Source organism: Gopherus evgoodei, chromosome 3 (genome assembly GCF_007399415.2).
Source record: "Gopherus evgoodei ecotype Sinaloan lineage chromosome 3, rGopEvg1_v1.p, whole genome shotgun sequence".
Lineage (NCBI taxonomy): Eukaryota > Metazoa > Chordata > Testudines > Testudinidae > Gopherus > Gopherus evgoodei.
Window position 1 is genome coordinate 119,115,151 of NC_044324.1, and position 14,630 is coordinate 119,129,780.

The 14,630-nt window shown below is 42.5% G+C and overlaps 1 protein-coding gene across 8 annotated transcripts in view; it reads left to right on the forward strand.

Annotated features, from left to right (window-relative positions):
* The window catches only part of AIG1 (androgen induced 1), a 192,705-nt gene that overhangs the window by 90,104 nt on the left and 87,971 nt on the right, over window positions 1–14,630 (forward strand). For 2 of the 8 annotated variants that reach the window (XM_030556471.1, XM_030556473.1), the window contains one exon: window positions 342–3,242. The exons of 3 other annotated variants lie outside the window; for them this stretch is intronic. Coding sequence is in view for 3 of the 5 variants with exons in the window: in XM_030556473.1 (XP_030412333.1) it covers window positions 342–347 (6 nt within the window). In the remaining 2 variants the exon portion in view is untranslated. 3 more of the 8 variants (XM_030556469.1, XM_030556470.1, XM_030556472.1) reach the window with 3 other exon arrangements.

Genomic DNA, 14,630 nt, shown 5'->3' on the forward strand with positions numbered 1-14,630 from the left:
CGCCGCCGCAGGAATACGCAAGCCACCCTAACGTACATGGACTGCCCCTGCCATCCGCAGCAGCAATTCGGCGCACTGCTTGGGGGCAAAACAACAGGGACTGCTGCCCCTTGCACATTGCTGCCCCAAGCACCTGCTTGGAATGCTGGTGCCTGGAGCTGGCCCTGCCCCTGATGCAACGAAATGAGTGAGGAAATAAGAAAAATGGCAAAACGCAGACCAGAAGCTGATACCTTATCCTATTCTTGTTACAACTATTACTTATTATATCACTTGTATAAGATATTTTTGTTCAGAACAAATGATGTAATGAGTTTAATTAATATTATTTAAATCCACAGAGCTAGCAGCCCAGCTAGCATGAGGGAGCGAGGATACAGCCTGATAGAGGAGGGAGAAGAATTGAATGCTGCTGGTGCAAAATCTGTTTCAAGTCCATCCCCTCCCAACAGCACAAAGGCTCCCTGCAAGACTCCTTTCTGCAGGGAAGGAAGTAAATGTACAGCATAGCACAACTGTCTGGGAGCATTATTGTGTTCTTTTATTGTCACACTGCTCCCAAGTCTGAAAAATCATCATGTGGCTATTAAAGGACAGGACTGAGCTCCAGGAGGCCTGGGATCTATTCTTGACTCTGCCACTGAATTACTGGATGATCTTGGAAAAGTGTTATTGGGCTTGAACCTGCTAGGTGCTGAGCGCCCTGAACTCCCATTGAAGTCAGAGGGAATTGAGAATGCTCAGCATTTTGAAGGATCAAACCCTTAAACATTTTTTTGCCTAAGCTTGCCTGCCTGTGAAATGGAGATAATAATACTGTCAGACCTACATAACAGGGGTGCTATGAGTCAAAAGTATTGCTATTTTTGTAATGTGTGTCAAATATTGGTCACTGATGGTGGCAGGATATCAGAACTGATGAACTAATGGTGTGATCCAGTCTTCTGTAGGGTATACATGAACTATGTTTAAAATGATCAAATTATCCATGGATTTTATACTAAGGTTAGCGTTGCCAATATCTCATAAAATGCTTCTGATTGACCTGGTCAATGGGCACGATGGCAGCAAGCTAGACTGAGTGCAGAATGGGAGTTCTTTGAGTGATTGCTCATATCGACTCCAATTAGGTGTGTGCGCTGGGTGTACTGTCATCAGAAAGCTTTTCCCCTAACAGCACCCGTCAGGTTGGCTGTGGAGCTCCCTGGAGTGGCACCTTCATGGCACTCAATATATGACCCTGCCAACCTGGCACCGCCTCTGTTCCTTCTTACCAGCAGTGACTGTTGTTGGAACCACGGTGACTTGCTTAGCAAGGTCTCCTCATTTTCCCTAGTTTTCAGTTTAGTTTTGTTTACAGTTATTCCTAGCCTTGTTAAATTTAGTTTTAGTGTTTTTGGTTGTTATAGCAGATAGCTGTTGGGAGTAGGGGGGGTCTTCCCCTTCACCTTGACTGCGTTCCCTGTTGAGATTCGGGGTATGCCTAAATCCCAAGGGTTTGAACCCTGCAAGTTCCTGCAGCAAGTCCTGCAGCAAGCTCATGCCAATGGGCAACCCCCACAATGCTTGCTTTAAGTGTCTGGGGGAAACATGACAAGTAAAGGGTTTTGCCCCAGAACAAAAAGGGAGTGAGACTTTCACTTCAAGCAGTTCCATATGGAGGCAGCATCTAGACTGCAACCTACATCAGCGCAGCAAGAGCCGGCATCAAGCTCATCGGTGCGCAGCACCCCAGCGGCAGTGGTAGAAGTGGCAACGCAGAAGGACTCGGAGAGAGACCCGCAGTGACATCAAAACTGGCAGGATCAACCTGTCACCAGTCCCATTCCCCAACGCAGAAGTGGCGGAAGTAGAGAAGGAGTGGATCTCCGACTCCAAGACCCACCCCTTTGGAGCTGGCCAATGGGGCGCATCCCAGAGAGGAGCACCCAGGGCCAAAGACTTCGGAGCCAGCACTATCGACTTTGGCCCTGCAAGGGGGACGGTCGAGTCCAGTGCCATTGGACTTCCTGAACCAGGTCATTGAGGAAGTGGAATTGCCATACACCCTGAACATCTTTGAGACCGTGAGGGACCTCATTGCCATGACAGCACCGCAGCGCCCGGTCCTTCAAACCAAGACTCCGGTACCACAACTTGGGTATGCTCACCCCAGCAACCCAACGTAAACATGTCAAGCCTCAGCAGCAGCGTTCCTGTTCTTCTTGGCCAAGGCAGGACTTTTATAGAAGAAGGGGCAGGAATGGCTGATGCAAGCCTTCCCGGCCCCAGCAGGTCCAAAGCAGGCCTTTTGAAGGTTTGCCTGAGGATAGCGAACCAGCCACAATTCCAGATTCTTGAATCATCTGTCCCACTTCTCACAAACAACTCCTTATCTAGGAGGTGTGGGCGCTCCATCTTCCAGAGGTGGGGGTTTCCCCAGGTCAATCTGTTCGCCACCCAGAGCAACAGAAAGTGCCCAATGTTCTGCTCCTTCCAGAAACACAGCCCAGGCTCAAACACAGATGGATTCCTGCTACCCCAGGGAAGCCGTCTCCTCTACGACGTCCCCCTGTTACCTCTTGTGCACAAGGTCCTGCTCAAGGTCTGCAGGGATGGGGCAGAGATAATTCTGGTGGCACCAGCATGGCCTCAACAACATTGATACACCACACTCCTGGAGCTGTCAGCAGTTGCCCTGATCACTTTGCCTCCCCTCCCCAACCTGATCACTCAGGACCACGGTCGCCTTCATCACCTCGACCTGCAGTCCCTCCACCTCACGGCATGGAGCTTCTGTGCTCAGAACAAGTAACAGAGGTCCTACTCAGCAGCAGGGAGCCCTCTACTAGAGCCACATATCTGGCAAAGTGGAAAAGATTTACTTGTTGGTGTGACTAGCATTGTACACCCCCTGTTCAGTCACCCGTATCTCTCATCTTAGAGTACCTTCTGCACCTGAAACAGCAAGGCCCAGCAGCGTCCTCCAAAAGGTACATCTTACTGCTATCTCAGCTTTCCACCCAGGAGCATTTGGATGCTCTATCTTCGCCAACCCTATGGTTGGTTGGTTCCTTAAGGGTCTGGAACAGCTATATCCCCAGATCAGACAGCCTGTCCCTGTGTGGGAGCTTAACCTGGTCCTCTCCAGGTTAATGGGAGCCCCGTTTGAACTGCTTGCAACTTGCTCCCTTCTCTGTCTGCCGTGGAGAGTAGCTTTTCTGGTTGCCATTACATCCACAAGGAGGATGTCTGAGTTAAAGGCCCTTACCTCAGACCCACCTTATACAGTTTCCCACAGGGATAAGCTGCAACTCAGACCTCACTCAGCCTTTCTTCCTAAGGTTGTGCCACAGTTCCACACTAGTCAGGACATTTTCCTGCCTGTTTTTTATTGTAAGCCTCATGCCAGTAGCCCTGAGCAGAGGCTGTAGTCTGGATGTTTGGCGAGCACTAGCCTTCTACATCGAGCACGCCAAGCCATTCAGGAAGTTGAACCAGTTGTTCATAGCAGTGGCAGACTGGATGAAAAGACTCCCGGTCTCATCTCAAAGAATAGCCTCCTGGATCACGTCGTGCATCCACACTTGCTACGAGATGGCCAAAATACCTGCCCCGGCTCTTACAGCACGCTCCACAAGGGCACAGGCCTCATCAGCGGTGATCCTGGCCCAGGTCCTGATACAAGAAATCTGCAGGGCAGTAACTTGGTCCTTGGTACATATGTTCACCTCTCATTACACCATCATCAGGCATGCCAGAGAGGATGCAACTTCCAGCAGAGCGGTGCTCCAGTCAGTGATTCCATTCCTACCCCACCATCTAGGAAAGGCTTGGGAGTCACCTAACTGGAATCTATATGAACAATCACTCAGAGAAGAAAAAAGAGTTACTCATCTTCTTGTAACTGTTGTTCTTCAAGATGTCCATTGCAAACCCACCCACCTTCAACTCTGTCAGAGTAACCGGCAAGAAGGAACTGAGGCGGCGCTGGGTTGGCTGGGTCATATATTGAACACCATGAAGGCGTCACTCTATGGGGCTCCACACCTGACCCAATGGGTGCTGCTAGGGGTAAAACTTTCAGATGACTGTGCACCCAGAAGAACAACAGTTACGAGAAGACGAGTAACCATTTTTTCTCCCTTATCTGAGGTGGACTAAAATGCAAATTACATCCTTAACTGAGGAAAATATTTAATTTGTTTAGTAGGACTTTTAGAGTTTTATTTTATCATCTTGAACTTTACCAGTTTTTCATAAACCCTGTATGCAGGGTTCCAATCTGCTGAGTCAAAGCCATACACGTTTTTGTGGCTTCTTCTGCAAATACAGTACGCAGTGTAGAAAAATTTTATGAACTATTTATGGGAAGGGTGAAATACGTATCTCCATAAAACTAGTTAGAAAAGGAACAGAACATGGCAGATATTTTTAAGCCACTTTATAAAATTAAGAACTGGAAAATAACAATTTTCTGTAAGCCATTTTCTTTTATTTAAACATAATACTGAGAATTTTCTTTAATACAAAATTTATTGAGATTTCCATTAGCAAACATGGATAATTCATGCTGGCTGAAAATCTTTTTAAAAACATATGTACAAATGCGTATTTATGTGTGTATTTTTGAATCAGGAAATAAGGTTGAGAACATTTCGGTAGATGTAAGGCAGAGGAACTGCAGATGAAGCAGAAGAGGAAAAAGGAATGGAGGAAGAAATAGGTGTGTCAGAAGTTAAGAGAAAAGGTGATAAAGGTGCAAGTTTCATACAGTACAAGACAAAAAGGAATCAATGAGGAGGAAACCAAATATTGAAATAAAGAAGTGATGATGGTAGTCAGCTGGGAAGAGCCAGAGAACATGGAACTGAGAATCGTATATCCTGTATGTTGCTGAGGAGAAAGCTCAAAAAGGAAATGATAATGTTTAAAGTACAGTGTGTGTTGAAAAATTGCCCCCTACTTTATTCCAGGCCATCATGTATAATTTTGGTTTTATTTGATTTCCTGTGAAGTGTATCATGCAGGGTCATCCTTTGCAGAGAGGTTTGTTTTTTTCTTCCCACCCTCCCTGCCTATGCAAAGCTTAAAGAAGCATAAATATCTTTTCCCTATGGTTTAGCAGTCTTCATTTTGTGTTACCTGCCCTCCTGAATTCACAAGCACTAATTTCCTCAGAGCTCTTGAGTCTTTTTATTTGGTCTCTGCTCTCTGTCTGCCTCTAGTCTGCCTCCAGAAAGCACATGGTAGCAGCACTGTGGTGAATACATCCCTGTATTCATACCTTACATACGAGTGTAATAATCTTCATACCAAATATGCCTTGTGAGGTATCATTTGAAAATTATAACTTTCTGGTCAATAATATCATGGTGAAATGTATGTAGGTAGCAATGTATGTAAAGTTATAAATTGTCCCGAATGATGTTGGTGGCACGTGTTCAAACTCACATAGCCCCAGTAAGGCAGAACTGGTCAAGCAGGTCTGAAAGGAATGGGGGTTTACCTCAGTTTACATATAAGGTGTAAACAGTGTCCTTAGACAGTGAGGGAGGGAAGACAGGAGACAAGAAAAATCTGCATTTTTGCAAACAGATGTGAGAAGAAACAGCATGAAGAAACAGTAGCTTTCACTAGTAGACACCATGTTGCCTCCTTTACTGTTTGAATAAACTCGGCTTTGAGGGGTAACCTAGACAAAAATGGGGGGACTAGACTATGAGAGTAAGGGGGCAAAAACACCTCTCTTTTTTCATCTAAGACGACAGAGAAACAGCCATTGAACTTTGGGAGTAGATCCTGGCCTGAGAGTTTGGTCAGCAGTGGTACTGGGAACGTGTGGTAAGGGAGTTCACCTTGAAGTCCAGCTTGTTAAGTTTAGAAAGCATTCTATCTTTATTTTTCTTGTAACCATTTCTGATTTTAATGCTTCATTACTTGTACTGACTTAAAATCTGTCTCTTTGTGAGTAAATAAATGTGTTTTATTCTTTAATCAAAATTAATCCAGTGTTGCGAATTGTTTGGGTAACACTATTTAAGGTAGCCAACAGTTATATATTGATCCCCTGAAAGGGGCAATGGATCTAATATATCTGGACTATCCAGGAGAGGGCTGGACAGCGCAAAACACAAAGTTTTTTTGGGTGGGGGGGAAGGAATCCTGGATGGGGTGTGTTTTTTAGGTCACCCTGCAAGTACTGACCAAGACTGCTGGAAGCCAGTGTGGCTGGTATTTGCTGACAGGCTGCTGGGGTCCAGAGCTGCTGGAGCAGGGCTATACCCAGACACTCAGGGTGTGACCTGCATGCTTCTTGGCTATTTGTGAGGAGCCCACGTTGGGATCTACAGCAACCAAGTGTTGTGAGGCACCCCAAGTTGCAGGGCAAGTGGTGACACAGCCCCTCACAGGTCTGGATTAAATACCAGAATGTCATAAGCACCCAAAACTTTCTAAGGTCATGCATCACTTTTTAAAACATTATTATTATTACTACTATTGATTAATTTATGTTAGAGTAGCAGCCAGATGCTCCAGCTTAAATCAGAGCCCCGTTCTGCTGGGCACTGTATGTACACTCTGCTTCAAAGACCTTACAATCTAAATGGACAGAACAGATTAAGGATGAGAGAAAGGAAGCATTATTATCCCTGTTTTACAGAGGAGGAACTGAGGCACAGAGATTGACTTATATGAGGTGGCACAGGGAGTTTGTGGCAAAGCTGGAATTAAATCCAGTCCTAGTCTAGTGCCTTAACCAAGAAATCTTTTTTCCTCTCCAAGGCAGGCTTGGAACACAAACTATGCAGGATAGAGATTCATACGTGATTCAAACTCAGAGAGAGTTTGGCAATTCTGTTGGGAAGACCAAGAGACTCAATCTTGGGGAGACAGCTGCTCCAGGTTCTTCCTCACCCTGCTTACAGTTGGCATTTTTCATTATCTTCGTTTTAGTGGTGTTACTGGAATCTGTTCAGGGTGCACTGGCTCACCTTGCAAGCTGTTCTTTGGTTCCTAACATAGCCCTCTAGCTGCTCTTTCAACTTGTTTTAGCAGCTACTTCCAAAATATCCCAAATGCACAATTTTATTTTGTACATTTTTTTACGCAGGGTAAATTCCCCAGGGATGCTCTCTCCTCTATGATTATTTGAGCTATGGGAGGAGAAAATCTGACCCATAAACAGAAAGGTGCTGTAAGAAAGAACAGTTTGGAAATGTAAACAGTGTCAAAGGGGAAAGTGCTGCCTCTTCCTCTTCCCAGCTGCCTTCAGACTTCCTTTGAAGTAATACTTTTGGTTACCAGGACATTTAGTTGGGGCACCAAGTAGAAGGGGCAGATGTTATGATCAATTACAGAAACACTAGCATTTTGGTAGCACATTTTTAAAGGGACTGAGAAGCCTCTTTCATGTATTCAAGAGACTCTTCAAGAGGCTTTGTGGAAGTCCAGTTACAGATGCATAGTTTGTGTCGGGACATCAGAAAAGGAAATTTTATTTAGATAACTTAAATAAGAAGAGGTAGCTTGGGTAAAACATGTTATTGACACACAAGTTACATAACTGATGGCCATGGAGGGGTTATATTTTCATTACTTCTCAGCATTAATTTGAACGTTGGAAGAAGGATGTGCCTGTTAAGAAGACAAAAAATAATGTAATCTGATATAGACGCCTGCATTTATTTCCTTCGGATGAGAAATTACTGTTTGCCAGCCCTTTTTCAAATCTGATCTCTGCAGCTTAATTGGCAATAATACAAATGTTAACAGCTGTATAAGAGATGTTATTGAGTCCACAACAGTAGCCATGGTTACCTGCATACTTTCATTGCTTTATTAATGTGTAATTCATTTTTTTTCTGGAAATACCATTACCATGTAACATAATATAATACAGCCTCTTAGCGGGTATTACTGTGAAAAGGAGAGCATCTCTCAGTGAACCTGAAAGCTGTTTTTATCAAACTGGATTATATACAGAACATACCACCTATGTATTATAGATCCTGTAAACGCTGTATTATAACAGAGGGAAAAGAGAATCCTACAAGTTTCAAGTGATATTACTCTAGAACGTTTCACAATAAAAGAAATTTTTTAATATCTTTTGGCATTAAAAAATATGGTCTCTGATTTACACTGGTGGGCATAGCAGATCTTGTGGTCAGAGTGCCCTTTCTCTCTGCTTCCTGTGTTCAGATAGTGCTCTAAAAAATTGTGCTACTGGTGAATCTCAATAAAAATAATTAGCCAGATCTAGATCCCTGCTCAGTCCTTTTACTGCCAGTCTGGTGGCACAAACTGGAGGGAGAACTGACTTAAATAGATAGCTAGGGACTCTGCTGATGTAGGGAAATCCCAGGATAGGATCACCAGTTCCTGCCCCACCTCAGCCCAACATAGGGGCCTGCTGGGGTTGGGGTATGTAACTGGAATGCAGTCCTGGACCAACAGATTGGAATCTATGGAGCAGTTACTGCCAACATAACCTACAACATCCTTAAAGTTACTCTAATTTGTACTAGGGAACAAACTCTCTCCCATCTGCCCCCCACTATCAGAGGGATGGAAAGGTGGTATAAAGTTACCTAAGCCCTCTGCTCCTTGGCTTCTTGCCCTCCACCTCACCCCAGTATGATGAGCATAGGTGAAGTGCACCAGATTTTTTTCCAGATTAGTGGAAAGCAAATAATTAACTGCACCAGATTTTCCAACTGCACATTAGTTTAGTTAATAGAATGATAAATAATATTTCCACTTCAGAATATCTCAGTACTTTGCAAATATTAATGCATTCAACTTTACAAGAATGCTGAAGCCCATATACTCAGGATTTAGGTTTGTTTGTTTGTTTGTTTTTAGTGGGATGTAGTGAAATTCATCCTGAATGCATAACCACTGTAAATCAATTAAAAATAACAGAGAAATAGCACCTAAAGACGGTGGACTGGTGTTTTGTTTCTACGGGATTGTTTGATCTGATTTCTTTCAATACAAGGTTTCTTTATACTGTTTCTACACTGTTCCATAGCATGACATAGCATACTTTGCACGTCTAACAGCATTTAATTGAACGTGTATGTAAACTGCATTTTAAAATACTGTTACTTGACATGTCAGTTTACAGTGAAATCAGGGTATTGATCGGTTGCTGCATTGGCTTGAAATAAAGACCAAATACTGTTAATATTTAAAGATGACATTGCAAAATTACTAGTATTGCCCGATGAAACCATGTTGAAAAGAATGATAAAGCTTTGCTAAGCCAGACCGATTTTCAGTGCATCTCCGAGGACAAGTAGGATGGCATTTAGATTAAAAGTTCCATAGCAAAGCCAACTGTTGCCTCAGTCTGGCTTCTGTTGCTGCTCCAGTGCTGCCAGGTTGGAGCTATTTATAGACGTTAGCCTATATCTCTCCATGTGCACAGACATACTACTCTCTCAGAAGTTGTTGTGTTTCTAAAGAAGTGACGTCTGTTTTATTTTCTGGTCCTTCGCAGGGTAGTTTGTTCTGTATCATGCAAAGGGAGTGAAGCTTGACACATCAAAAATCTACACCCTGTACATTCTCTTGCTTTGTATTTTTCTATTGTTTATGTAAAATGAACTCCTTAATTTCTGTTTGTGTACTGTCCACATGCAAGACATCGAGCTTAATTTAGCCCTGGGATATGCTGATTTCAACCAGCTTGAGTTTAGGGCTGCTCTCAGCAGAAAATCTGGCGGGAGGAGATGATCAGGAGGAGTGGTGCCAAGAGCCTGCAAACCCCACTTCTCCAGGGAGTCAGCAGCATAGTCTCTGACTGGGGAAGAAGCATGGCCAGGAGACTCAAAAGATGCATTGATTTATCCCAGTGAGCCCCTGGCCAGGAGGCTCTCATGGAACATTAGTCAGATTTTAAACCTGCCCTCCCTGCAGTTACTGGTAGTGCAAACAGTGTCCGACCCAGAAGCACAGCTGCTCCTGATTTTCACCTGCTGTGCCAGCAGAATTGAGACAATAGCTGATGATTTCCCAACTAAAATACCAGTTACAGATTTCACTCTTCACAATGGACAAGAGTGTTGGTTGTAACCCATGCCTCTGAGGGAATGCATTGGTAGTACTCCTGCTGGAGGGCTATGGTTTGGGGAGGAGTGGAGAAGCTGCAGAGTTCTGTGTAGTCTATTAACGAATTTCTCGTTCGGAATGATAGATCTGTGCTAAAATGTATCATGTCAGCGCCTTGATTTTTCATTTAACTTGAGATAAAAATTGCAGGAGTTTTTTCAATTTCTGTTAAATTTAGAACCTCAGGGAAGTTGGAGTTGTTTCATTTGTGGGTATGAACAAGACAGTCATTTTTAATCAATTATAAGTGATGAGGGTATTTTCCCCTCCCCCTCCCTTTTCTGACTTCTCACAACTATAAACATCCCTCATTTTCTTTCACACACAGCTGCTGTGGTTTTTACTGATCAATTAACTTTGGCATTAAAAATTAGCAGAATGAAATAGACTAAAGAGGAAAATAAGAGCATAGTAGTTGTACCTGATTTCTGTGGTTGCAGAAATAAAAACTCACTATAGAAATATGCTTAACAAGAATAAGAAATTGAAAGACATATAACACATATGTTAACAGGTAAACTAGTGATTGGAAAAATGGACCAAGTGGGATGAAGTGATTGAAAACAAATCATTGATATACCTTATACAAGAGTATGGATTTTTACTTAATACTGTAACTAGTATTGTCTATGTTCAGTGGTGTTCCCTTATCTTGTATATCTAAAACCCTCCCTTGTTCAAGATATTTATATTGTGTGCAAATCTATTTACCTTTAATTTTAAAAAAGTTGTAATTAGAGAGCCTATTAGTGTAGTTACAAAGGCCTGATCCTGCAGCCTAATTCACAGTACTGTGGCTATAGTGGGGTTCCCTCTGAATGCAATGCATCTGTGTGTGTGGATCAACTTGCAAGACTAGGGCTGTTTGATTCTAAACATGATTTATGTCCTTACTCAATTTCTGTAAAATAGGAAATATCCTTACTACCAAAATAGTAGGAATTTGGAAAGGGAGAAGAGTGTGTGTCGCTGGAAGAACTCTTACTTTAGTTTTGTTACAGTGGACTAGAATTTGGACTGTCCACTTGTGACGTTCCAAAAAGTATGAAGATGGTTCCCTACACTTCAGAATTCTCCCTAGCATCTTCTGAATTATGCTTTAAAAAGAAAAAACTATGTGCAAACTGTCTAATAATTTTCCATTTGCATTCTCTCGAAATCAGTACTTCAGCTTGTCTCAATAAAAAATTAAACTTATTTTCTGAGGAATAAAAGAAGCTTTCCCTCTGGTTGTAAAATAAAGTTTTGATTGGGCCTGTGTGTGTGTGTATGCACAAATATGTGTGGGTTTATACTAGCAATAAAAATGTCTCTTTTAATTGCCTTCATCCTTCCTGGACCTAAATACAGGATATGATGTACAGTAGGCCCAGGACAAAATAATTTTTTGATGTGGGATCAGATTCCTTAGCATAAATAACATTTTCTCTAACCTTTATTTCATACTTTCATACTACTGATGACAATTTTAATAGTAGTAGTGGGAGAACACCAGGTAAATGTCTGGAGTGGATTTTTCCTTATAATGAGGTGTCTCTTCCTAACTTACATTGGCATGACGATATTAAGGAACAAAGCATAACATATTGGTTGACCCTTTCAGCTGAGCTGATGGTTGACACTTGGCAATGAATCCTGCTTACCAAATCTCAGGCCTGGTTTGGGCAGGCTTTGAGCTGGCTATCGTATTTCAGTCTAATGAATCAAACTATGGTCCTAACTCTGAGTGTCCTCAATTCATGTTGAGAAGCACTTCACAGAATTGGGCCTAAAAAGGAGAAGGGCAGGGCATAGGGAAACTAACTGGGAACTCTGTTGGCAGTCTCAGCAGAGAGGCCAAGAATTAAATTGTTGGAAAAACTGACAGGAGTAGATCTTCAGTTGCTGTAAATTGTCAGAGCTCCATTGACTGCAGTGGAGCAATGACAGTTTACACCACTTGAGGCCTAGAGGTGATCCCTCCAGTGTATGGTTGAGACAGATTGTATACTAGCACCGCTCATGTTGTCGTTATTCTGTGGATACTTCATTTCCCTGGGCTAGTAATCGGGCACTTTTCACCAGTCCTAATATGACTTTCAAAAGGGAAACCTTTACCATTTCAAAACTGTGTCTCGGTTATTTCATTTCATTTTCTTCCTGTTGTTTCCTTTTTCAGATTACAAACCTTTCCCTTCCTGTATTCTTCAAAGAACAACTTGAATATTCATCAAAAGAGAGTTCTACGAAGAGGTTTTGTATCAGATTTGCCCTGAGATAAACCTAGATTTGGGCCTTGCGCTGGAAGGAACAATATTAGTGTTTTAGTTTTATTACCCAAGCCTTGGTTATTTATCTTCCACGTCAGCATCTCAAAACCATGTACCCATCCTCCATTCCCTCCTCCCCCTCTCTGTTTTTCTGGCTGCTTCTTTCTTGTAGTTGCAAAGGAAAAAAAAAGTTCTCCTCCTCCTGGAATATTTCTTTCCCTGAAGATTTGAGGCAACGCATTTATTTTCTGCTAATGGAATTCTTTCCATGGCAGCAAATTATGACTTTGCAAAAACATAGATTGTTGTAAACTGTCAGTATCCAAGTGAAGTTGCAGCCATACAGAGTCAAGTTTGAGTTTGGGCTCCCACTGTTACCAGCTCACGTGCACGTACACATACTCAACCACTTTTAAATAGAACTGTTGTAGAATAGATGGCCTAGTTAGATTATTTTTAGTTTTTGACCTTTTCAGATATGAACTACAGCACATTAAAACATAATGAGGTGGCACTATTATTTATTTCATAGGACAGGTCCAAGGTGAAATATCAACATGAGGAGGGAGGAAGAATAAAGACTGATACACTATCATTTTTAGTAACAAATGGCCAGTTTCTTTTGGTAACTCTAATTTTACATAAGTCTGATAGGGCATACCTACTGCACGCTCAGAGGGTGTAGGGAAGGGTTAGCAGCCGACAGATGGGAAAAGGGTAAGGATTAACTCAGCTAAATTATCAGATTTGATGACTGGAGAGAGATTCCTGCTGGGGGTCACATAAGAGAAAGGTGCAAAGAGAAGGCCACTGGGTTGAGAGCCTGAGTGCAATAAAATCCCTCTCCTTCCTGCTATGATCATAGCAGGGGCAATTGCTGAACCTGCTTGGAACAACTAACCAAGGGTTGCGATAGAATCGCCATCTCTGGAAAATTTTAAATCAAGATGGGAGGTTTTTCTAAAAGCTATGTTCTAGTCCAAACAGGAATTAAATCAGGGAAGTCCTATGGCCTGTGTTACAGAGGAGGTCAGACTAGATGCTCACAGTGGTCCCTTCTGTTATTTATGAATGTACGAACCTCGCTGACGAGAAGTGCTGGGAGGGAATTGGTGAGCTTATCTCCTGGCTACTCAAGGAGAGCTGGCATTACCTGGTTAGATCTGAGTCAGGGACTGTATTAACTGTTGTTAACACATGGAGAAAACCCACCTTAACCCTTCAGACTCAATTGATGGACCCTCATTTACTCTGGGTCTGTGCTGAGCTTGAAAGGAGCAGGAGCTTCATTAGCTTTTTGTGTTGGCCCACAAAGTCTTGGAAGGTATTTGAATGCTGATCCAGCTGCTTCCTTCTTTATTAAGTTTTGGGAACCTACTGGCTCCATAAGAGAGATTAGCTGTTTGGGCTGCAGCTGGAATCTTGCTACACGCAAAGCACTCAGTGAGTAACTTTTATATATATCCCTTCTACCTTTTCTCTTTTTCAGACATGTTGAAAGCTGAATTGGATGATAATATACAGAATCCACTTCATATTTCTTAAATCCATTTACTTGTTTGGATGCTTGGCTAGCTAAACTTAGCCTCCTGGTTTAGAAGTCATGTTGGAGTACTGTTAGCAGTCCAGTTACAAGTTCAAAGCAAATGAATATGGACCCGACATAGTCAAACAGCCTGACCTTCCTAAGAAACAGCAAACCCACAGAAAATTACACTTGAAAGATATTTTTCATTGAAGTGCTTGCAGGGGGAATTCTTGACACGTTCCAATGTGCTCCTCAAGCATCCTTGTGTTCCTCAAGGAAAGTCCTGTCACCTTTTTCAGAACCCATGATAAACCCCTGTGAATAAAGATTATTGGAAAGTCTCCACTGGGCAATGCCCATGCTGTTTCTTTAGACGTGGTACTGCCCCTAAAACAGCAATGAGAGTAGCATGCTTTTCTGAGTATCATCTGTGCATGCTGAAAACACACAGGGACTTTTTTAAACTCCAGAGGGTTCAAGATGATGGTAAAGTTCAAAATTAAGAGGAATATTTTCAACCTGAACATTTGAATTTGGCAATCAGTGTGTCATTTTAATAGTAGTAGTATAGTTAGCTAGCTATATTTTATCTACAGTATCTGAAATAAAGATTTGTTAACTGATTTGTTCCCCTCCTACACATTCTTTTTCTGTTACTTTTGTTGAATGTTGTGCAGCTTTCAAGGAATTTTCCTCCCCAAAGCCAGTTACACCGAGTACAGTGCCACCAGGAATCCTCTCTCTATTGTATGTGC